The sequence below is a fragment of the Dunckerocampus dactyliophorus genome, chromosome 15, assembly GCF_027744805.1.
Source record: "Dunckerocampus dactyliophorus isolate RoL2022-P2 chromosome 15, RoL_Ddac_1.1, whole genome shotgun sequence".
Classification (NCBI taxonomy): Eukaryota; Metazoa; Chordata; class Actinopteri; order Syngnathiformes; family Syngnathidae; genus Dunckerocampus; species Dunckerocampus dactyliophorus.
The window spans coordinates 21,104,823-21,130,561 of record NC_072833.1 but is presented as its reverse complement, the minus strand read 5'-3'; the positions used below and the strand labels follow the sequence as shown (position 1 = coordinate 21,130,561).

The 25,739-nt window shown below is 43.8% G+C and overlaps 1 protein-coding gene across 2 annotated transcripts in view; it reads left to right on the top strand.

Annotated features, from left to right (window-relative positions):
* The window catches only part of ttll12 (tubulin tyrosine ligase-like family, member 12), a 78,333-nt gene that overhangs the window by 47,459 nt on the left and 5,135 nt on the right, over positions 1–25,739 (top strand). The window contains exons 8-13 of one of the 2 annotated variants that reach the window (XM_054800179.1): positions 3,463–3,651; positions 4,140–4,251; positions 9,204–9,355; positions 11,782–11,863; positions 17,165–17,233; positions 22,589–22,727. In XM_054800179.1, coding sequence (XP_054656154.1) covers positions 3,463–3,651; positions 4,140–4,251; positions 9,204–9,355; positions 11,782–11,863; positions 17,165–17,233; positions 22,589–22,727 — 743 coding nt within the window. Of the gene's footprint in view, positions 1–3,462; positions 3,652–4,139; positions 4,252–9,203; positions 9,356–11,781; positions 11,864–12,000; positions 12,287–17,164; positions 17,234–22,588; positions 22,728–25,739 lie in introns of those variants that run through there. The other variant, XM_054800180.1, reaches the window with a different exon arrangement.

The following is a 25,739-nucleotide window of genomic DNA, read 5'->3' as shown; positions in this document are numbered from 1 at the left end:
TTTTCACCCTCTCCACCTCTGTCTCATCAATAAACAGGGGTCTATGCGGCTCCTTTTCCCTTGTTCTTGGGTCAATGATAATCTCTTTGGTCTTATCTGTATTGAGAAGGAGATTGTTATCATGACACCAAGCTATGAGGTCCGCCACCTCTCTTCTGTATGGCGTTTCAACACCACCAGTGATCAGGCCAATGACTGTAGTGTCATCCGCAAATTTAATGATGCTGGTGTTGTTGTGGGAGGCCACGCAATAACAGGTGAAGAGCGTGTAGAGGAGCGGACTCAGCACACACCCCTGTGGGGTCCCAGTGTTCACAATTCTTGAGCTGGATGAGCGATTGTGGACTCTGACTGACTGGGGCCTGCCTGTTAGAAAGTTAAACACCCAGTTGCAGAGGGAGGGTGACAGGCCAAGTGTGAGGAGCTTATCTGTGAGTTTGTGGGGGCTGACTGTGTTAAAAGCAGAGCTATAGTCTATAAATAGCATTCTGACATATGTGTCCTGGCCCTGTAGGTGCAAAAGGGCTGTGTGGATGGTAGTGTTGATTGCATCATCAGTGGACCGGCTCTGGCGGTATGCAAACTGTAGAGGGTCCACAGTGGCCGGGATACTCTTTTTGATGTGGGTCATGACTATCCTTTCAAAGCACTTCATTACAATAGGAGTGAGTGCTATAGGGCGATAGTCATTCAAGCAGGTCACGTTGCTCTTCTTGGGTACGAGAACTATGGTGGTGGACTTAAAGCAGGTCGGTACAGATGCTTGTGCAAGCGACAGGTTAAATGTGTCAGCAAGCACATCAGCTAGCTCTGATGAGTGCACGGCCTGAGATGTTGTCTGGGCCTGCTGCTTTTTGTGGGTTTGTTTTGTTCAGAACCCTGCGCACATCAGCTAATGTCACCATGAGAAGTGAGTCCTGTGTGCTCCCCAAGCCCAGCCACCCTCTCTGCTGGTCAGGAGTTTGGGTGTCAAAGCGTGTGTAGAACTCATTCAGCTCGTCTGGAAGTGTGGTTGGCTGGAAGTGGCCACGCTACTCCGCTGTCGATACTCTGTGATGTGCTGGAGCCCCGCCCACATGCGCCGAGGGTCTGAGGTGGAATAGTAGCCCTCCAGCTTCTGTCTGTACTGTCTTTTGGCCTCTCTTATGGATCTCCTCAGGTCATATCTGGCCTTTTTGTAGTCCTCAGCGGTGCCCATGACAAATGCAGTCGAACGAGCACGTAGCTTAGCCCTTACATCACAGTTCATCCAGTTAAACTGTGTGTTAACAGTTATTAAGTTGGCAACTCAACCGTCGCAGAATATCTAGCATTGCCTCAGTTGCATCAAGCGCCACCAGTGTGTGGCAAGACCTGTGCCCTCGTGGAGTTTTGCATCCCGAAGCGTGTGTATTTAGTATGTATTTCACAGGGCTCTACGGCTATCAAACTAATGTTTAAGTACATAACACTAGTACATTGTCAATAATGTTAACGTGAATATCATAACCTAATATGTGGCAAATGTCATCGTTTAATCGCTTGAAGTGTAAACAAACACATATTGACAGCTTAAAATGTATCGTAAATTACAAAATACACTGATATAACATTAAGTGAAAACATTGTACTCACGTGAAAGATTCCTTCAAAGGGGTGCACATTTAGAAGATTTACTCCATTGAGGGTTGTAAGAAAATATTTATGGTCTTGACATGAGTCGAAGGATTAGCCACCATTGACTGCATTAAGAACTGCATTTGATTTATTATTTATTTTGAAATAATTCAGTTGTTTTTGTTATTTATTTGAAATACATAGGTTCCACTTCCCTCATGTTCTTTTATATTGTTCAACAGAGAAGTTTTTTTCGTCTTCTTTTCGATGAAGATATTTCAAAGTAACACATTTTAGAGCTTTAATTGTAATGCCATAAAACCGTCAAATCGTGATATTTTTGGCCAAGGTACCGTCAGAATCTCATACCAGCCCGTGCCTACTTTAGAATCCTGCTGTGCCACTGAAGGAGTGTGCTTCTACCGCATAGACACTAGAAACATACACATACAACTCACTATTGATTGATATGAAAAAAACTCTTTTATTCTATGTTTATTCTTTTCATCCACATTCATTTTATATTGAGATTCTATTTTTATTGTTATTTCTAGCATACTATTGGGAATTGGTGGGTGAAGAGAAGTATTTTATTTTAGAGGAGGAAGCGTTTCATCTCAGTGACAGAGATCTGTTGCATGTTTGGTCACTGCTTTTTGGTAACTTGCAAGAACAAATACTCTAGTCTTAGATAACATTTATTCTTTATTTTAATATTACACACCATAATAGCTGAAAGTGATTTTTTTTTTTTATTGATTGGCTGGCACCTGGTCAAATTCTGACCGACGATTAGGAAAGTTAATCAAAATTTGTAAACTTGATTAAATGGCTGGGTCACTCTTACCTCTCTCTTGTTATTTCCTGACTGGAGCCGCACCGGCACCAAAGTTTGCTGCAGTGAAAAATTGGTAACCTGGTAACTAAAAAAGAAAAATGGGTAACGGAGGAATTTTCTGACTACCTCAGATACCTCGGCCATGTTCGTGACCCAGACTATGCTTCCGCTACGAAAAGTTTGTATTTGGGTTTAAGGAAATCCTTGAAGTATTCTTTCCACCATCCACCAGCTGGTTCAGAGGCTGCCACCACAACTGGCTCTACCCGCCATACAGTCACATCTCTGTTTGAGCTCTCCCGTAGCACCATCTTGGGCCCACCAAGCACGTGCCAACCGACCCTTTCCTTGAAGACGAAAAGGCGGCATTCCTCTGAGAGTATGAACGACAAGTTCATTAAACATTCAGAGATAATCGTCACCGTTGATGTTGTTGCGGAAAGTCCAGTCCAACAATTCAAACATTTCCAATCTTGTCAGAATAATCTGGGTGTTGCAGCGTAGAACAAAAATTCTTATTTTGCATCACAGTTTATGAGTTTTCCTTAAATTTTAACTCTTTAATATTTTGGAGGAATTATTTTTTTTTGCCCACCAGAAAACAGACCTGTGTTCAGTCATGCATGCAATTATGCAATACATTTTGGTATGGGCCGAAAGATGTCAATACCAACATATGCCAATAGAGACATTTCCTGTAAATATTCAATTGTAACTTTAGTAGCTACTTTTTGGAGAATCTACTTTTGTTTTATACACCCTGGAGTAGGATTCAACTGACACATAGTTTCATATTACAGCAAAAGTACATAGAAATATGTGTCATCAATTTTACTTGGAGTTCAGGTCACCTTGGTAAAGCCCGTCATATGACTCGAGACGTTTGAAGTAGCTGCAGTCGTCTTGGTTTTATATTGTTTCCAGTTATTTCAGTGATCGTTGTCTGTTTTTCTTTCACAGAGGCTATCAGCAATTTTATCCATGTCTCTACTGTGTGGACTTGTGCAAACATTTTTATTTTTTGACAGGATGCTGAGTGAGGCTCGGCCTCATGTCATGCTGAACCAGTTTCCCTGTGAGAACCTCATCACTGTGAAGGACTGCCTTGCTGCCTTGGCCCGAAGATTGAAGAGTGGTTCAGATGTAATACCGGAGACCTTCAACCTTCAGACGGAGCTTCCACAGTTCATAAGGCACTATCAACTGAGACACCAGAGGTTTCTTTCATGTTTTTTATGCATTCAGGTTAAAAACATATGGTATATTTACAGCGCTTAACCAGTTTATTAGAACACCAAGTACAGTGGTTGGACAAGCTTTAGCATCAAAAGAGCCATTTTGCCTCCTCTTCCAGTGAAGAAAAATGGTCTGCAAATGGCCGCAAATCATGACACAGCTTATAAACTTTTAGAAGTTTTGGTCTTTTTTTAAAATAAATCTCTTTTGACACCAGTCCTGCAACTTTTCTGACACACCTTGTACACCTTATTTTTCACATATGGCCCATTTTTTGACATATACAAACAATTTTAACAAAGTTCTAGGAATATGATTTCAACCTCGAACTCATGAATTCAGTTTGGCTTATTCAATCGTTGTCTCAACGTCAATCAATATTATGGGTAAAAAAATAATGCTTAAAAGTTTTTGCACTAGTAAGATGTCAAGTTATGTCAATTTGTTTATATTTGTTTTTGTTCTTCAGGGCACATGATAACCACTGGATATGCAAGCCCTGGAATTTGGCCCGTGGGATGGACATACACATTACCAACAATCTGAACTACATAATCCGACAGAGAGAGAGTACACCAAAGGTATTGAAACAGTTAAATTAGTAAAATTCAGTGCATTCACAAAATGCTAAAATCATTCTCATGTTTTTGCAAATGCATTAAATACGACTCAAATCAGTTATTCAGATTAAGGCTTTTGTCATGTCTTGCAGACACCAATACCATGAGTGTATTTTATGACACAACTACAATACACAATAGACCACTGACAATTTTTCTTCCACCAGAAAAAGGTGTGATCCATCTGAAATGTTTCAACATAAATAGAGGTCCATTGTATGTGTGTTCTTACTATTGGAACATACAGTAGTATTATTCCACAGACTCATTATGTGTTTAGTGTAAAGTCAGGAACTATATGGATATCTTCATAACAGTATCTTGACACGCACCCCAAAGTACCCAAAGGCGCCACAAATGCTACAAACCATTATGTCAAACACACAGTATTTGTATACACACCTCACCATGATAGTGATCAAGATTCATTAATCTGAAATGTCACAGTCAATGTGAGGTACAAAACAGCCTCTGACCTGTAGCCGTATGGCCGACAAACACATAAAAAATGTGTAAGGCATTTTCAAGTTCTACATTGTTGGCCCTTAATAAAATGTGTATTTTAAGGTACAGTATTTGTCGGTGCTATTAAACAATGGCGACATGGCTATGTGGGATTTTGTCAAGTTCAAGGTGTGGATACAGTAATCCCTCGTTTATCGCAAATTATTGCTTCCAGACCCAACTGCAATAAATGAATTTTTGTGAAGTAGGGTTCCTTGTATTTTTGTTGTTATGGCTTAGAAAACCTGTTTACGATTTTCTAAATAGTTTTTTTTTTTTTTTTTACCATTATTATAGCCATATAGTCATGAAATAACACCTCTATAGTGATATACTCTTTATACTCCTATTACCCAATATAGTAGATATAATCAGCGAAAATTAGCAGTTTAAGACAGTTTACCTTGTAGAAGAGAAGAATCTGTGGTGGACAGGAAGTAACGCCAGGGGTTCAGAGTTGTGTTTTAGCTTGTTGTGGGCTATGGCTGCAACAGTAACCCTTGCTGTTATGTTATTAAGATTATTATGGGCCTGCAAGCAAAGCGCAGCAGGGCAACAACCACATTTAAAAGCTCAGCTGAGCACTGCTAAAGTAGTCAGGACAAATGGCTCAGTTACTTTTCTTGCCTTCGATTCCGAAGGTACATTGTACGGGAATGGCCAGGATCGCTTGCTGTGCATTGGAGGCCTGAAGCCACCGGAAGTATAGAAGTTGCCATGTTGTTTCACCCAAAACAAGAAAGCCTAAGAACTAGAGGAGTTTGAGATGCCGTCTTGTGCTGCGATTAATTGCACAAATCGTTATACTCGTGAAAATCGTGAGAAGGGACTTACATTTCACAGGTAGGTAAATGCTTATAAATAATAAAAATAGTTTAAAAACTAGATATTTTAAATCTGTAAGCATCTTTTCATCTAAGTAGTTGTAAATTACCCCTTATTCTCCTTTAGATTTCCACACTGCAATGCTCAACTTTTAAAGCAATGGCTAGTAAATATGCGGAGAGACAGGTGGATTCCTGCAGCCAGATCGCAACTCTGTTCAAGTCATTTCACCGAAGAGAACTTGGACAGGACCGACCAGACTGTTAAATTGCGACAAAATGCAGTTCCAACTATATTTGACTTTCCTGATCATCTTCTAAAGGTATGCTAGCATTTAACTTTGATACTACGTAGATCCTTATCATAACAAATACCTTGTGAACAATGAAATTGACTTGTTATGCATTGTAATTTCACACCATAGCGGTAGGAAACACCTTCAACTGGAGAGAAATTTTTAGATTTGGGTCGAGTAAATTTCCTCTGTTTCAATGGAATTTTTGTTAATTCGTGTTCATTTTTATACCGAACCATAATAAATGTAGTGAATGAAGATACATGTATGTGTATTGGTGTGTGCTTTTTGGGTGAGGCAAGATGGCCGACCAATGGCTTCATGCGGTCAGCAGGGACGCCCCTTCCAGTAGTATAGAGTTCAGTGGGTTCGATCCCAGGCGCTAGCAAACGGGCTACACTTGTAATTTATCCACTTGTTGGTGGTTGAAATGTGTAATACAGTGATTGCTAGCTAGCACTGTTAAAGTTCGCTAATTCTAATGTCTCCACTTCGCTATCTTAATCCTAATCTCATGCAAAATCCCAGAGTGCATATAACACTCTTTACTTATACAAATTGTTGAACTGGGGGTTAAAATGTTGAATATATATGCTAATATGACGTATTTAAAGAAATGCTAGCAATCGTTAGCTAGCACTGTTAATATATACTACTATACTATATACTACTATATGGTATTATGGTAGGAGCATGTTAGTAACAATCTCAAAATTATTTTAGCATTTTATATTATATCATCATGGTTATATTTATTTTTTTTTTTTTTTATGGTCTAGTGGTTAGCACATTGGCCAACACAGTAACAGCTTGGAGATTGGGAAGACCTGGGTTCGATTCTCCCCTGGGCATTTCTGTGTGGAGTTTGCATGTTCTCCCCGTGTGCGCGTGGGTTTTCTCCGGGTACTCCGGCTTCCTCCCACATTCCAAAAACATGCAGGTGAGGTTAATTGGCGACTCTAAATTGCCCATAGGTATGAATGTGAGTGTGATTGGTTGCTTGTCTATATGTGCCCTGCGATTGGCTGGCGACCAGTCCAGGGTGTACCCGAAGTCAGCTGGGATAGGCTCCAGCATGCCCCTGCGACCCTAACGAGGAAGAAGCGGTATAGAAAATGGATGGATGATACATATTTCAATAAAAGTAAATCATTTTAACAGGCTAGTCAATTTTTATTCAGCAATAAAGATCAATAAAGACAATGGAATGGTTGTAAAAGTAGCTAAAAGGCAATAGAGTATGATCACAGAAACTGGAGTCCATCCATCCATTTCCTATGCCACTTGTCCTCACTAGGGTTGCAGGACTCTAGGCGAGAGGTGGGGTACACCCTAGACTCCACACCAAAACCTACCTTGTGATTCTGCTGTTCATGTATTTATGACTGGCAACATTTCAATTGTACACTACTCTATTTACCAAGCACTCATGTCCACTCAGTGTGGCCATCGTCTTTATGCTATTGTTGTGCTCATTTGTTATTATATAAAAGGCATAAGCTTGTTTAACATAGTAATGTTAAAAAAATGATGACTTCAATGCAAAGTGTAAATGCACAATATATTCAATATGTTCCCATTGGTGTTTTTTTCTTTTCATAGAAGCTAGTGACACATATGACACCATACTGTAAAGTAAGAAATCAGCCATGAAAGCTTCAACTAGCATGCTAAGCTAATACAGTTTCACCGGATTATGGTCGTTTCCCCGCCAGCAGAAGTCAAAGCATTTGCCCACAAATATGACACGACGTTTCCCCGTCGTATCAAACACAAACACAAAAATGTGTTTCTTACTACTTAATACGCCATTACTCTTTACTACAGTGTGGAAATATATCTTTCACACGAAAATAAAGGGCGGTGTTTTGGGGTTTTTGTTTTCATAATCTAACATTATATTGTAATATATTTTTGAAGCTGTTCATTGAGGTTTAAATAAATCAATTTAAATAATAAACATTTAATATCGTGTATTTTTACATTGGTACTTTCACACAATACACATAATTAGGTAATAAATTACTTTAAGCCTACAAAAAATATGAGAAGCTACGATGGGAGCCAAAAGTGTTGGCTCTTTTTTAGTAAGCGAGCCAAAAGAACCGGCTCTCTTAAAAGAGACACAATTTTCATCACTGCTGTGACCAAGGATGCGGACCTTGCATCAGGAGAAGTGACGGCTTGGCGGAAGTCGACCACTCGGCTTCCTTTATTTGTAATTCAAATAACAAAGTGATCAAATAAAACCTAAAATAATTTATATATAATTTATGCAACCAAGAAAAAAATAAATTTATCCACTTGCACCATGGATATGATATAAGAAAAAAATGATTATCTTGTAATTTCTCAAATCTTTTTTGGGAGTGGGTGACGTATATTGCACATGCATCGACATTGTGCCAGTCTAGATCCAATGAAAGTTTGAGCAAATTTCCTTTAAGTCAGAGTTCTTTTAAGTCTTAGAGAAAAAAAAATTTAAAAACAATATTTGCAAATAACCACAGATATCAGTAAAATTAGCAGGGTGCTACGGTAATGCTGTCTCTGTCCGTAAAATAACTTTGATAGAGTAATTAAGTGAGGAATACAATACTCACCGATAACTGCAACAGTAAATCTTGATCCGTCGTCCGTCCTGCAGAGTAATTTTAAACCATAGAAAGAGGTGGGTGGAATGATCCCAATGTCCACATTACCAATACAGTGGGCAAATCAATGACCTGCAAGGATACAATTCTGGACCGGGGGTAATTGCAAGGGCAGGCCCATTCAAAATTTCTATTGACATTTTTCTAGTTATTGTTATTATTTTATTATTATTGTTGTGAGATAATTTAAACTTGCAGTAAAAGCTGGTTTTTCCAAGTATGATGCTTGTCTCACTGAACAATTACTGACACCTATGTATGTACAAAACTACATTCACAAGTTGAATGTTGGTCTTAATAACTTATACTGTATTTGTATTTGTTCATTTTGCCATTTTTATGCTAAAAAAAATGCTTGATTTTGGCAAACAATATGCACAATTTGGTTAAATATGCATATTTTTAACTAATAATGGGCCCTAGTCAACCACTAAACAGCGATCATTTATTAATTATTTTTTTTAAAACTGTGGGATTGAGAGAGCGATGTTCGAACCGCAATGTACCGAGGGACGACTGTATCTACTTTTATACAGTTAAATACAAATTAACTCAACGGGCCACCTTTGGGACACGCTCAATCAAAAATTACTTGACTGACATCTTTATAATTGCAACATGGTTTCCTTCCCCAGGTGGTGTGCAAATACCTTGAGGATCCAGTACTGTTCAGCAGGGAGGACATAGGATTGGTCAAATTTGACATCCGCTACATGTTGCTATTGCGCTCTGTCAAGCCTCTGCGTCTGTATGCCTACAATGTCTTCTGGCTGCGCTTTGCTAATAGGTAATGCATGATTACACAATGAATACAACACTCATGTAAAATAATATGACCTCAAGATGAATGAAAATAGGATATTTCCTCACAGTCTGCTGTCTTTTACAATGAACATAGGCAAAACTATAGGGGCTGCACATACAGTGGTATGAAAAAGTGTTTTTCCCCTTCCTGATGTCTTATTTTTTTTGCATGTTTGTCACACTTAAATGTTTCATCAAACAAATTTAATTAGTCAACGAGCAGAACAGTTTTGAAATAAAACTTTCTTCTTTTTTTATCTCCCCCCTCCTGGTAAACATACATTGACTTAGATTAATTGAGATAGCAATCAAAAATAGAAGCTTTGTGAGTCCAGCGAACCACCATGAGAGCCATTATCCACAAATGGCGAAAACACAGAAGAGGGGTGAACCTTCCCAGGAGTGGCTGGCCAACCAAAATTACCCCAAGAGCGCAACAATGAGTCATCCAAGAGGTCACAAAAGACCCCACAACAACATCCAAAGAACTGCAGGCCTCACTTGCCACTGTACATACACTCTTGATCAAAATTTTATAAAGTTTATTAACAATTATTGTGATCAGAATTATAATGGTTATTATTATCATGGTATTGTTGAAGGTGCTCAAAATGTTTAAAAAATACCAATACACACATTAAAGTCTATTAACAAAGTTTCATTAAAAAAAAACAAAAAACACACACAATATACATTCCTTAGCAGATGATGTAGCTGTGGCAGCTGTAGCATTGCAGTTGCCTGCTGCACCCCCACTCTGTAAATAAGGGAAAAGCAAAAACATTACTATTATTACTATTATTATATGATGATTATTATTATCATCATGCTGACACGCACACTGTTAGTCCTTTAAAACCAACAAAGGGGGGACAACAAAAAAAAAAAAAGAGAGACAAGAGACAAGGACAACAGCAGCAACAACAACAATTGTGATAGAACAACAGAAACATACAGGACGACATCAGCAAATAAATGTCTGTGACAACTATAAAGACGAACAAGGACATAAGGACAAAACAATATCAACAACCACAATGACAAAGCTGTCAATGACAATCACGCATAATAGCAGTCATGAAATGATGAACTATGATAGTGATCACAATGACAATACTGCATTGAAACAGTCACACATAATAGTAGTAATGAAATAATGAACTATGATAGTGATCACAATGATAATACTGCATTGAAACAGTCACACATAATTGTAGTAATGAAATGATTATCCATGATAGTGAACAGAATGAAAATTACTGTAATGCACATCATTGTAAAAAGAAAAAAAAAACAAAAAAAACTATAGTCATACTGCTGATATCACCGTCGCTGTAATAAAACCAACAACATAATAACACCCTGGATAACTCAGTGAGTAATGTGGGGAAGTACGTATGTACTGTGAGTGTGCATATGTACAGGTATCTCTGTATGTGAGGAAGATTTCACATATATAAAGGTGCAAGAATGTGTGGGCGTGTAATTGTCACTGAGAATGCATGAAAGGAAAGGGGCCGCCTTCCACCCCAAATAGCCAGGCCGGGCCCCGGCCGCCAGAAGGCCACCAGGCCCAGAGGGGCAGGCAGCACAAAGATCAGTGCCCCAAGAGCCAGCCCAGAGAGCACCCCTGAGACCAGCGAGACATCACACCCCACAAAGGCAGACGGGTAGCGGGGGCCACAAACCGGCAGGCCCAGAGACGCCTCCACAACCGGAAAGAAGCCCGCCCGCGCCGGAAGCGCCAGATCCCGCTCACCGCCACCCCCACCCCCAGGGAGTGGAGCCCGGCCCCCGACACAGGGCCGCCCCGCCAAGGGATGCAGGAGGCACACCCTCCACCCACCCGGCGGAGGCACGGGCGGCAGAGATGTATCACCCAGCACCCGACCCCACGGAGCAAACCCCTGTATGCCCCCCCCAAAAAAAAAATAAATAAATAAAAGTACACACATGCACGCACATACACACTCCTACGCACCCACACGCACGTACATACACACTCCTACGCACATACACACCCCTACGCGCACGCACATACACACTCCTACGCACTCAAGCGCGCGCACGCACGCACGCACACACATTGGTCGACTGCCAAATTAATTTAAATATTAGTCAATGACAACACAGCTGAACACAAAATGCAGTTTTTAAATTTTTTTTTTTTATTATTCTTAACAGAGAAAAAAAATCCAAACCTACATGCCCCTGTGTGAAAAAGGTACACTTACCGGGAAAAAGTTGTCACATCTGTCGAGCCATGTTGCTGCAATTAATGACATAAATGACAAGAAAATCATCAAAAAATGTTTCTTGACTTTACTTAATTTTATTTTTACTTAATTTCACTTACTTTGTCATCATAAACGCAATGATTGTAATTGGACAATTTTTAACCCTCTTTAGACCCTTTTCCCTGGAACGTTTTGATGACTACCAGAAACACTTTACTGTTATGAACTATACAGAAGGTGTGGAACTCAAGCAGGTACTTTTAAAAATGTTTTTAATATTGTAAAGTAATAGCTTGATGAGTTGTTATTGTTAGCTCCACTGTCAGAAGTCATCTGCTATTATTATACTTATACCTATTATTATACTTATACAGTATAGCCTAACCAACAGATACATCAGGAAGTGGATGGGATTACCTCGCTGCTTCTCAGATGCAGGCCTCTTTGGATGGAACATGCTGGAGCTCCCTTTGAAATCCGTCAGTCTCGGGTACAAGCAGGAGAAGGCACGCCTTGTACTTGAGATGAAGGACTCTGCTGAGGAGGAATAAGGAGTGCAAAAGTCCCAATCCGCACAGGCCGTAAATGGAAAGCACCTGCCGAGGTAGAGAACGCCATCTCCAGCCTGCAACACAAAGAGTTGATGGGGTCAACCCAGACAGGTCGCCACGACCAGGTGCTAGCCAAGTTGGCAGAGCACCTTGAAAGATGCAGGGTGGCTGCAAACCGCACCCAGACAAAGGTAAGGCCGGCGCTAGTTGCTTTCGTCAAGCCAGGCAAAATGCGCAGAGCACCCACGCAGGGAGTTACCATCCTGAGACCAGGCAAGGAGTGGCAAATGCTGGTGGATCTCAGAAGACAACTGGTGTTCCCGAGAGAGATCATCATAACTACTCAGACCAGACATTGTCATGTGGTCTGCGGTGGAGAGATCAGTCCACTTCATCGAGTTAACCATCCTCTTGGAAGAGGGCATGACAGCAGCCCACGAGAAGAAACACCTCAAATACTCCGAGCTGGCTGCGGAGTGCCGAGAGGCTGGCTGGAGAGCCAGTGTACACCCTGTGGAGGTCGGAAGCAGGGGCTTTGTTGGCAAGACGGCAGTCCAACTGCTCCGCAGCGCTGGGATGACAGGGACAAGCCTGCGGAAAGCGTTGAAGGAGCTGGGAGAGGAGGCTGAGAAGGCGAGCTACTGGCTGTGGCTTCGGAGGAAGGAAAAAGGATGGGGGCTAACACCCCCTTGAGGGCAGCTGCAGGGAGTGGCGAGGAGACGTCCCCATATGCCACTGCCCCCCCGCTGGGAGATGTACTGGTATAGGGGGCGAAACATCTGTGAACGGCAGCCTCCAGCTCACGACCCTGCAGCTGCCCGCATTGGCACCGGAGGAGATGCGACAGGCCGGAAGGTCGAAGCAGGAACCAACAGCTGACCTGTGCAACGATCTGAACACCCCTGGCAACCAGTGACTCCTGTGAAAGTGCAGGTGACAACCAGGAAAGCCTGGTGGACGGCTGGGAAAGACCAGTTGACAGCGGGAAAGACCACACCAGGCGTGGGCGGCTAGTCACCCAACCCACTGGCGACCTGGAAGCACCTATAATGACTACGAAGCAACCTAAGAGAAAACAACCCGAAGGCCCTCCGAGAGGCGGGGTGGAAGATGGGCCAGATAGGACAGACCAAGCGGTAACGACTGGAACAGTTAACGACAACGAGAAAATCCTCCAGAGATGCACATGCGGATGGGAGAAAATGACGTCACGCAGGGGCCTACACATCCACCAGGGGCGGATGAAATGTAGAAAGCAGACAGACCAGCATCCTCGCACTGCGCAAGCAGATCAGACGATAGGGACCCAAAGCCAGGTTTGCAACCACAGCGCTGCAGGACCCAACAGTGCTGGGATGTCTGAGGTGGCGGAAGGTAGCCCTGTGAGGGACGTGGACCCCAGCGGAGACGAGAGGCTGTCCGAAAGTACAGCCCACAAAACCAGCAGCAAAGGTGTCAGCATGCCCTGTAAGATCAAGTGGCCAAAGGCTAGCGACCGGGCAGGCTGGCAGAAGCTCAATGCAGAGTTGAGTCATTTGTTGGAATTGACACTGCGAGGAAGAGTCGAGAGCAAGCTCAACATGTTTGGCGAGATTATCTTTGAAGAATGCAAGGAGAGGTTCGGCGAGGTCAAAAAGAGGCAGCCCACAGCCCCAGGGAAAGGAAGGAGGGAGAGTGACATCGAGCAGCTTGTCAGAGACATGCGGAAGCTCCGCCGGAACTGGCGGAAAGCTACACCTGAGGAGAAAGCTGGCATTAAGGAGCTGTGGGACGAGCTCAGGCAAAAGCTCGCCAGACTGCGCAGAGTGGAGAGGATCAGAAGGAGGAGGAAGAAGAGAGAGAAAGAGAGAACCAGCTTTTTTAAAGACCCCTTCAAGTACGCTCGGCAGTTGCTGGATGAGAAGCGGAGCGGGAAGCGAGATGCCTCCAAGGAGGAGCTGGAGAGTTACATCAAGAGCCAGTACAGTGACAACAGACAAACCATCCCGCTCGGCTCCCCAGGACATGTCCCACGCCCAAACCCACCAGCAACACAGTTTGACACCTCCCCACCCAAGTTGCGGGAAGTGGAGGATGTCATCAGGAAGGCAAGGTCAGCGTCAGCCCCCGGGCCCAACGGGCTCCCGTATAAGCTGTACAAGAACTGCCCCCAAGTGGTGAGGATACTGTGGAGACTCATGAGGAGCCAGCAAGTGCCAACAAAGTGGCAGCAAGCAATTGGTGTATTCATACCAAAAGAGGAAAACTCCAGTACCATCAGCCAGTTTAGAATCATTGCCCTGCTCAACGTGGAGGGGAAGATATTCTTCTCCATCCTGGCCAGGAGAATGACCAACTTCCTCATGGCAAATGATTACATCGACACAAGCTGCCAGAAGGCTGGAATCCCTGGTTTCCCTGGATGCATTGAGCACTCCTCCATGATTTGCGAACAAATCCAGCAGGAAAAGAGGGAAAAGCGGGACATTCATGTTGTGTGGCTAGATCTCCCAAACGCATACGGTTCGGTGCCGCATAAGTTGATAGACTTCGCCTTGGACTTCTTCCATGTTCCAGAGTGTGTAAAGAACATCATCACCAGATACTTTGACAAACTGCACATGTGCTTTCCGCTGGAAGGCTGCACAACTGGATGGCAACGGCTAGAACGAGGAATCGCCATGGGATATGCCATCTACCCAATCCTGTTTGTGACAGCCTTCGAAGTCATCCTCAGAGGGGCCAGGCAGGTCGTTGGAGGGTCAGGCTACCATCAGGGGAGAGGCTCCCACCACTAAGGAGCTACATGGACGACGTCACGACCATCCTTCAGACGGCGCCATGTACAACACGACTCCTTGAGAGTTTTGATGAGTTGATCACATGGGCAAGAATGAAGATAAAGGCAGCAAAATCAAGAAGTCTGTCAATAAGGAAAGGAGTCCCCCAAGTCAAGACCACTTTTGTGGCGGGAGGAGAGCCAATTCCACAGCTCGCTGAAAAGCCACTCAAGAGCCTGGGGAGGCAGTACACTTGCGGACTTGTCTGACAGACAGATGGGAAAGCAGGCCAAACAACAACTTGCCGAGGGGCTGGCAAGGATAGACCAAAGCCAGCTGCCAGGGAAGCACAAGGTGTGGTGCTACCAGCACACACTATACCAACGTGTGATGTGGCCACTTAAGATCTGCGAGGTCCCCATTTCAGAGGTCAGCAAGATGGACAGCCTAACCAACAGATACATCAGAAAGTGGATGGGATTACCTCGCTGCTTCTCAGATGCAGGCCTCTTTGGATGGAACATGCTGGAGCTCCCTTTGAAATCCATCAGTCTCGGGTACAAGCAGGAGAAGGCACGCCTTGTACTTGAGATGAAGGACTCTGCTGACCATCTAATAAGGAGTGCAAAAGTCCCAATCCGCACAGGCCGTAAATGGAAAGCACATGCCGAGGTAGAGAATGCCATCTCCAGCCTGCAACACAAAGACAGGTCGCACTGGCCTAGGCTGGGCAGCACCACGACAGTTCTGGTCCAAAGCTACCATGAGGCAGAGGAAGACCATGGTGGTGGACGAAGTCACCAGGGTGGAGCAGGAGCACTTCCACATAAAGGCGATATCCCAGGGCATCCGAGAAGCCTGGACACGATGGGAGGCTACCGTGCAGAGGCGCATCAGCTGGGCAGATATTTGGAGGACACCACAGAGCAGACTAAGCTTCCTGATCAGAGCAGCCTACGACAGCCTCTCATGCCCCCGGAACCTCACTCAGTGGTTCGGGAGTGAGGTAGGCTGTCCGCTGTGCAGTACCACCAAGGATAGCCTCCAGCACATCCTATCAGGATGCAAGGTGGCGTTGACCCAGGGACGGTTTAGGTGGCGCCACGACCAGGTGCTAGCCAAGTTGGCAAAGCACCTTAAAAGATGCAGGGTGGCTGCAAACCGCCCCCGGACAAAGGTAAGGCCGGCGCTAGCTGCTTTCGTCAAGCCAGGCGAAATGCGCAGAGCACCCACGCAGGGAGTTACCATCCTGAGACCAGGCAAGGCGTGGCAAATGCTGGTGGATCTCACAAGACAACTGGTGTTCCCGAGAGAGATCATAACAACTACTCTCAGACCAGACATTGTCATGTGGTCTGCGGTGGAGAGATCAGTCCACTTGATCGAGTTAACCATCCCGTGGGAAGAGGGCATGACAGCAGCCCACGAGAGGAAACACCTCAAATACTCCGAGCTGGCGGCGGAGTGCCGAGAGGCTGGCTGGAGAGCCAGGGTACACCCTGTGGAGGTCGGAAGCAGGGGCTTTGTTGGCAAGACAGCAGTCCAACTGCTCCGCAGTGCTGGGATGACAGGGACAAGCCCGCGGAAAGCGTTGAAGGAGCTGGGAGAGGAAGCTGAGAAGGCGAGCTACTGGCTGTGGCTTCGGAGGAAGGAAAAAGGATGGGGGCTAACACCCCCTTGAGGGCAGCTGCAGGGAGTGGCGGGGAGACGTCCCCATATGCCACTGCCCCCCCGCCGGGAGATGTACTGGTATAGGGGGCGAAACATCTGTGAACGGCGGCCTCCAGCTGACGACCCTGCAGCTGCCCGCATTGGCACCAGAGGAGGTGCGACAGGCCGGAAGGTCGAAGCAGGAACCAACAGCTGACCTGTACAACGATCTACTTAATTTTCACCATGTCAGTTTACCGTATAAAAATGCTGTTTAGATTATTTTACCGTATATTTTGTTTCTACTGAGTGGAAATTCTATACAAGTATATTTTCAACATCACATGCCTGTGTGTGTTGTTAGTTGTTAGGAATATTATTATTTCCAATGCCAGAAGAAATCGCATATTATTAGTACCTAAGGGGACACAGTGTCAGGTTTCCCTATATAGATGCTGTTTATGTGCTAGTGCTGATTTGAAGTACTATACAAAGATATTTTGTACATCATATACGTGGTGTGGTTAGTTATTGTAATTTTGGTCCAGTTGTAAAAATTAGTTAACAGTGAATTAATGTCTCTTTGTATCTGTAGGTCCACTACGATGACTTCATCCCTTTGTTTGAAAAGCAGTACCCTGACTACCCTTGGAAGGGAGTAGAAGTAAGTTATCTAAGAATATTATACACTCTTGATCAATCAAGACCAGTTGAAAAATTTGAAACATTTTTTTTGTTTTGCATTGTTGGAGTTTGAAGTGGTTGTAACTAGAGTTTTAAAATGCAAAAAGAAGAATGGGAGTGAGACAAAAAAAAAATTAAGTAAGCAGTTTATTGCAAACAACCATTAAACTGAAATACTGTAGGTTGTTTATCAGCTGTTCAAAAGTTTAAGACCATAGCTCAAAAAAACAACAACCCTTAAATAGAAATAACAATATTTGTTAATTCTTTAAAAAAAAAATGGCATACTTGATGCTAGTGTTTTCGGGAGGCTAGTGGGACTGTTGCTTCATGTGGTGAAGATGGCCAAAAAAAAGCCAGTCATTACCTCACAGATGAGGGCCTTCAGTCATGAGGGATGCCTCCTGCAACATCTCCACAAAGCCAGCTGTCATTTGACGTCCCTGCACAACTTGAAGGAAAAAGAACCCGAGATCGTGATCGTGATCCACTGTGCCATGTGGAAAACATCTCAGGTGGGATCTCCATGTCATGCCAGTAATGTTGGAAGCCATCAGGACCATCAAATTAAAGTACATTTTTTCCATTATAGAATAACACTTTCTTCCACCTTTCAATTCCCATGTTTGGTGCTCTCGTGCTAATTCCAAACAGGCAGTTTTGTGGCATTGAAGGAGACGATTTTTGTTCTTAAAACCCTTCCCTCGCAGATGCCATCTGATGGTTACTGTACTGCAATCGGCACAAGTAACAACCTTAATTTGGGCCGAGGATCGTCCCGTGTCTTGATGGATAAGCATTAGGATCCTGCAGTTCAGGGCCAGTGAAATTTTTTTGATTTTACTTTTTTTATTCTATAACAGTCAGGATCTTTGAAGAATTTTCAAATGACTGTCAAAGTTCAAATGACAATTGGGGGCTGCAAGCAGCTCAACAATCCGACTGCCTTCAGAGAGAAAGCCTTTGCCATCAGGATCATGACAGTATGAATATCTGACAGGAAATGAGAGTGAATCCACATTTTGGCTTTTGAAGGGCAAATTATTTTTGCATTTTTAAGCTCTATTTACAACCTCCTTACAGTGCAAAATCTAAATTCTTGCCATTTTCAACTGGCCTTAAATTTTGATCAGGATTGTATTATAATATAATGACATCATTGTACTTTTTTCTTGATTACAATCTATCCTAAAGGGGGAGGCAGTTTAATAAAGCTGTAGTTGTAGTCAGAAGTTCACTCATCTTGGGCATCAGTGTCACCTTAATTTTGCCCTTTATTTGAACAACGCGAAGATTATTCAGCCTATTCAAGGAGTTTTCCATCCATCCATTCATCTTCTATGCCGCTTGTCCTCACTAGGGTCGTGGAGGGTATGAAAAAGTAGAATTTAGTGCACAAGATTATTTAAGATTTTTTGAAGTAGGATCACATTGTACTTATAGGCTCAAATATATGAATACACATACGAGGACCAATCAACAGGAGTTTCATTGATTGACCACTGAGTGGACAGGATGCTAATCAGTATGCTGTACTTGCCGTGTCAGATTTCCCGGAGCTGGTCACAGACGCTCGTCACCTCCCGTGTGCATGATTTGCTTTGCAATGGCGATGAGTTTTGCCAATCGCAGTCATTTGTCGCCTCCCGTGTGGCGCCCATTAGGCTTACTATGAAATTTATCACAAGCCAATTGTCAAGTAACATGGTATGTATATGATATGTTAACACATCTTGTTAACTTCATGTCTGCTTGAGATTGCAGTCATGTTAATGCCGTTTCTCTGCACAATGCATTCCGTTTTTCTTTCGGATGGATTATATTAAAGTATATCCACAAATGAGTGTGGCGTTTCCAACCAAAAGTGCTCGCGCTGCCATGTGTGTGACTACTGTCACCGTCCATTGGTGTGTTGAGCACTAAGTGCACTGCATGCGTTTTAGTTTTCGACTGACGGATTAAAGGCACAATAGGCAGAAATGTTATGCATTTTAAACTTCTCATAGACCGCCCACTAACATTTTTGTCCCGTCTCTTGTCAACGAAAACTCATACACGACTCACATTTTAGTCATCAAAGAGGCATGTTTAGCTCATCACCGTCTCACTGAAGTAATTTAGTCATTGTCACCATTGACAAAAACACTGTTCAACAGGAAGGTAGACTTTCACTACTGCTGTTTTAGTACTTTCATACATCCTGAATCCTGACTGAGCATCATCAAAGAAATTACTATTTTGTACAGTCATACAACTGCGTTGTCAAGAATCGTACTTTCTGGAAAAAAGAAAGATTGGTTATTGTCTATAATTGGCTACAACATCTGGCTCAAGACAAATTTGAATGGAATGTTATACATAGTGGTGTGAAAAATTGTTTGACCCTATGCTGATTTCTTGGGTTTTTTGCATGTTTGTTACACTTAATTTTTTCAAATCATCAAACAAATTTAAATATTGGTCAATCACAACACAAAATGCAGTTTTGAAAAGAAACTTTTTGAATGAAAAAAAAAACAAACCTACATGGCCCTGTGAGACAAAGTGAATGCCCCCTAAAAATTTCACTGGTTGGGCCACCCTTAGCAGCAACAACTGCAATCAAGCGTTTGCGATAACTTGCAATGAGTCTCTCACAGTGTTGTGGAGGAGTTTTGGCCCACTCATCTTTGCAGAATTGTTGTAATTCAGCCACATTGGAGGGTTTTCAGGCATGAAAAGCCTTTTTAACTCTGCCATGCAGGCCGTTTTTGCCCAGTGTCTTTCTTATGGTGGAGTCATGAACACTAACCTTAGTGAGGCCTGCAGTCCTTTGGATGTTGTTGTGGGATCTTTTGTCCACTCTTGGATGAGTCGTTGCTGCGCTCTTGGGGTAATTTTGGTTACTCCTGGAAAGGTTCACCACTGTTCCATGTTTTCACCATTTGTGGATAATGACTCTCACTGTGGTTTGCTGGAGTCCCAAAGCTTTAGAAATGGTTTTATAACCTTTGCCAGACTGATACATGTCAATTACTTTTTGTCTCATTTATTTATCATCATCTCGGCATGATGTTTAGCTTTTGAGTATCTTTTGGTCTACTTCACTTTGTCAGGCAGGTCCTATTTATGATTTCTTGATTGAGAACAGGTGTGGCAGTTATCAGGCCTAGTTGTGGATAGAGAATTTGAACTCATGTGTGATAAACTAACAAACGCGGACAGTTTTATCACCGTGGCTGAGGTAACTAGGGTAGTCAAAACGCTCCCCATTGACAAAGCTCCGGGAGTGGACGAGTTTCGCCCTGAATTCCTCAAGGCTCTGGATGTTGATGTCTTGGCTGACACGTCTCTTCAATATTGCGTGGAAGTCAGGAACAGTACCTCTGGATTGGCAGACTGGGGTGGTGGTCCCCCTTTTCAAGAAGGGTGATCGGAGGGTGTGTTCCAATTACAGGGGGATCACACTCCTCAGCCTCCCTGGGAAAGTCTATTCCAGGGTGCTGGAGAGAAGGGTATATGACAGTTAGTCGAACCTCGGCTACAGGAATTGCAATGTGGTTTTCGTCCTGGTCGCGGAACACTGGACCAGCTCTACACCCTTGCAAGGGTACTGGAGGGTACTTGGGAGTTTGTCCAATCGGTCTACATGTGCTTTCTGGACTTGGAAAAGGCATTCGACCGTGTCCCTCGCGGTGTCTTGTGGGGGGTGCTCTGCGAGTATGGGATTGGTGGTGCGCTACTACGTGCCATTCAGTCCTTGTACAACCGGAGCAGGAGCCTGGTTCACATTGCCAGCAGTAAGTCAAGCCTGTTTCCAGTGAACGTTAGCCTCCGCCAAGGCTGCCCTTTGTCACCAATTGTGTTCATAATTTTCATGGACAGAATTTCTTGGCGCAGCCAAGGTGTCGAGGGAGTCCAGTTCGGGGGCCTTAGGATCTCGTCTCTGCTATTTGCAGATGATGTGGTCCCGATGGCCTCATCGGGCTGTGACCTGCAGCGTTTACTGGGACGGTTTGCATCTGAGTGTGAAGCTTCTGGGATGAAACTCAGCACCTCCAAATCTGATGCCATGGTTCTCAGTCAGAAAAGGGTGGATTGCTCCCTCCGGGTTGGGAATGAGGTCCTGCCCCAGGTGGAGGAGTTCAAGTATCTCAGGGTCTTGTTCACGAGTGAGAGAAGGTTGGAGCGTGAGGTCGATAAGCGGATCGGCGCAGCGTCTGCAGTAATGTGGTCGCTGTACCGGACTGTCGTGGTGAAGGGAGTGCTGAGCCGGAAGGCAAAGCTCTTAATTTACCGATCGATCTATGTTCCCACCCTCACGTATGGTCACAAGCTTTGGGTCGTGACCGAAAGAACGAGACCGCGATACAAGCGGCTGAAATGAGTTTCCTCCGTAGGGTAGCTGGACTCACCCTAAGAGACAGGGTGAGGAGCTCGGTCATCCGGGAGGAGTTCAGAGTAGAGCCGCTGCTCCTTTACATCGAGAGGAGCCAGTTGAGGTGGCTCGGGCATCTAGTCCGGATGCCTCCCAGACGCCTGCCTGGTGAGGTGTTCCGGGCATGCCCAGCCGGGCGAAGGCCCCGGGGCAGACCTAGGACACGCTGCGGGGATTATGTCTCACAGCTGGCTTTGGAACGCCTTGGTGTCCTCCGGGTGGAGCTGGAGGGGGTGGCCGGGGACCGGGAAGCCTGGGCTTCCCTACTGAGACTGCTGCCCCCGCGAAGCGAAGCGGAGGAAAATGGAATGGAAAAGTGTGATAAACTACAGTTATGTTATGGGGTGCAATCACTTTTTTACACAAGGTTTGGATTTTCTTTCTCCCTCAATAAGTTTCATTTAAAAACTGCATTTCGTGTTCAGTTGTGTTGTAATTGACTAATATGTAAATTTGTTTGATGATCTGAAACATTTAAGTGTTACAAACAAAGAAAGAAGAAGAAATCAGGAAGGGGCAAACACTTTTTCACAACACTGTACATACAGTATACTGTACACATTGAGTAGAGTAGAGTAGTGTGGCAGTGGCTCAGGTGATTTAGCAGGTCGTCCATAAACCAGAGGATTGGCAGTACCGTGCCTCCACCTTGCCAACAGACCCACACGGGTCTGTAAGTGTGAATAAATGTGTGGTGGTCGATGAGGCCGTTGACGTGACTTGGTAACATTTTCATCAGTCTACCGCATGCTCTGGCTACTGATAGTTTACCAATACTAGTGTGCATAAAGGGTTTCACTGTTAAGTATTTTGGGTATAAATCTAATCCATTCATATAGTGCCTAGCCAGCAGTAAAGACTTTTAACTATCATTTGTAAACATCCTGAACATCATTTCTACTTCCTTTCTTTTTGCAGTCAAAGTTGTTTGAATCATTCAAGCTTGTCTTCCAAGCTGCTTGTTCTCGACCTGCTCCATATGGTATATGTCCATACCCGTCTTCCAGGGCAATCTATGCTGTGGACCTCATGCTCAAGTGGAAAATACTGGACAATGGTAAGTATTTGGTGCATACAATAGCTGTAATAGAAACATACAAAGAAGCTTTGATGTCTGATGATGTCACTGATGATCTTGGAATGACTGAGTCAGGCATTATTTGGGTACGTCCAGAAGTACTTGGGCAGTGACCTTTTATCGTTTTACCACAGTACACAACTACAATGGATTTGTTATAAAACAGTCAACATGTGATTGAAGTCTAGACAATCAGATTTAATTTAAGAGCTTTCACAAAAAAATGGCATTGACCGTTCATTAATTAAAATCAAATTCAAAATACTGCATCTTTCAGACACTTGGCATGATTATAAGTATAGTTTTTAATACTTGGATGACAATACTTTGTCTTCAATGACTGCCTAAAGGACATTAGTGTCCCTCTTTGGAGAGGTTTTTCCACACCTTTATTGCAAATGTGAGTCTTTCTGCCTTAACGTTTGTCTTCAGTGAAATCAGAGTTAGGTCAGATCTCAAACAAATAATTTTTTCTGTCACATGGCATGTCATAGAGTCAAGTCCAGGTTGTTTAGCCATCCAAATGGCAGTCTGTCAAAGAGTTTACCAGTCCCTCCAGGAAAACACCTTGAATGATAGTCATTCACAATGTGTGCGACGGTCTGTTGCACGAGTTGTTTTTCCGATTTTTGCACAATTGAAAAATGACAAACCGAAATGCCGACGATTGTCTTCCTTCCATGTGTTACACTGAGTTCACCTGGAAGACATTTTTTGGCATGTACTTGGGCATGCATCTAAAAAAAGTACTGTCAGGGGCCTTTCCTTATTCAGGATTAGGGTTGGGCATCGTTTGAATGTGAGAGACACCGTTTCAGATTCTGATTCCTCGTTTCAATGCCAGTTATCGGTTCTGATGCTTTTAAGAGGCAGGGTCTTTAACGTTGGCATGGTTTAAATGAGGGCGCAAACCAGAGTTCTTTTTGGGTGAAATGTCTGAACTTCTCCATGTTTTTTTTTTTTTTTTTTAATGATATGAACTTTTTTATCAACTTTACGATGAATCTCAGGGCTATTTTCAACCAGTGTATTAATATCAAATCATTCAACTTGAATACAAATGTCGTGAAATTTACTTCCACGGGAGTACACTTTCACAAAAGAGGTTTACTTTTGAAGACATTTGCACATATGCTGTTGTTTATGCATTAGTGTGTGATGCTGCAGGTACTTAACCTGGGTGCAGAATATCAAACAAACAACTTGTAAAAGATTTGTTTATGAAAAGTATACGGGCTAACATTAGCTGGATATTTGAGTTGCGATACCGTATTAGCACTAGTATACCTTGTTTGCTGCCTCAATGCTGGTGTAATCTACTTTTTGTGACACCGTTTTAGTTAACAGCAAACAGGATGTGGTGCACAGAGCTCTTATTTTGAAGGCAAAGCCGTGTTGTGTGGGTTGAGAAGGTCTCTTGACTTTCTAAATGAGATGTACACTGTATACAGTACATGAATAAACTTGCATCTCACAGCCGTGTCTCCAGTCCTCTAGTTACTCCGAACACCAAACCACAACATCAGCGGGCATCTTGAAACCCTCAGTTACATTGACATGAGGCAGATGTCGTTTATTGTTTGACATCCCTGATTGTGACTGCTTAGAGGAAGTCCACATCAAAGATGAGGCTATCGTGACAGGCCTATTCATACCTATGGACAATTTAGAGTCTCCAATTAACTTAGCATATTTTTGGAATGTGGGAGGAAGCCAGAGTACCCGGAGAAAACCCACACATGCATGGGGAGAACATGCGAACTCCACACATAGATGTTCCAATGGCGATACAAACTCACAATCTCCTGACTGTGAGGCCAACATGCTAACCACTATTATGCGGCCCCTTTCAGAAAGAACAATCTATGATATTAAGTATGAAGAATATAAAGATACTGTATTTGCATGGTTGCAGTTGCAGTTGCAAAATGCTGGACTGAAGCCTGGCAGAAAATCACTAACTATGTAAATGCGTAGGTTTGCCACATCACATCAGCCTACACTGTACATTAGAACTATACATTTCTAAAATACTTTAATTTAAAGGTGTATTTGGCCATTTTTGTTTTATTCTTTCAGTTGCAACCCGGGTGGTGTCAAGTGAACATGGGAGCAAATAGAAATGAAATACTGTGTAGAAATACTACTCAAAGTGGTAAGATCGTGCCACTCAAGTCCATCCATCCATCCATTTTCCTTCTCTTATCCGGGTCCGGGTCGTGGGGGCAGCAGTCTCAGTAGGGAAGCCCAGACTTCCTGATCCCCGGCTACCTCCTCCAGTTCAAGCGGGAGGACAGCAAGGTGTTCCCAGGCCGCCTGTGAGCCATAATCCCTGCAGCGTGTCCTAGGTCTTCCCCGGAGCCTTCTTCCGGCTGGGCATGCCCGGAACACCTCACCAGGGAGGCGTCCAGGAAGCATCCGGACTATATGCCCGAGTGACCTCAACTGGCTCCTCTCGATGTGAAAGAGCAGTGGCTCTACTTTGAGCCCCTCCCGGATGACTGAGCTCATCCCAGAAGCTTCACTCAGATGCAAACCGCCCCAGTAAACACTGAAGGTCACAGCCCGATGAGGCCATCAGGACCACATTGTCTGCAAATAGCAGAGATGAGATCCTAGGGCCCCCGAACTGGACTCGCTCGACGGCTTGGGTGCGCCTAGAAATTCTGTCCATGAAAATTGTTAACCGAATTGATGACAAAGGGCAGCCTTGGCAGAAGCCAATGTTCACCGGAAATGGGCTCGACTTACTGCAGGCAATGTGAACCAGGCTCGATGCTCCGGTCGTACAAGGACCAAATAGCACGTTGTAGTCAGCCACCAATTCCATAGTCCCAATAGGACACCGCGAGGAACGGTCGAATGCCTTTTTCAAGCCCACAAAGCACATGTAGACCAGTTGTTCAAACTCCCATGTACCCTTCAGTACCCTCGCAAGGCCACACAAGTGTGATGCCTTAAGGGTGGCCGTGGTAGTGGTCACATATAAAA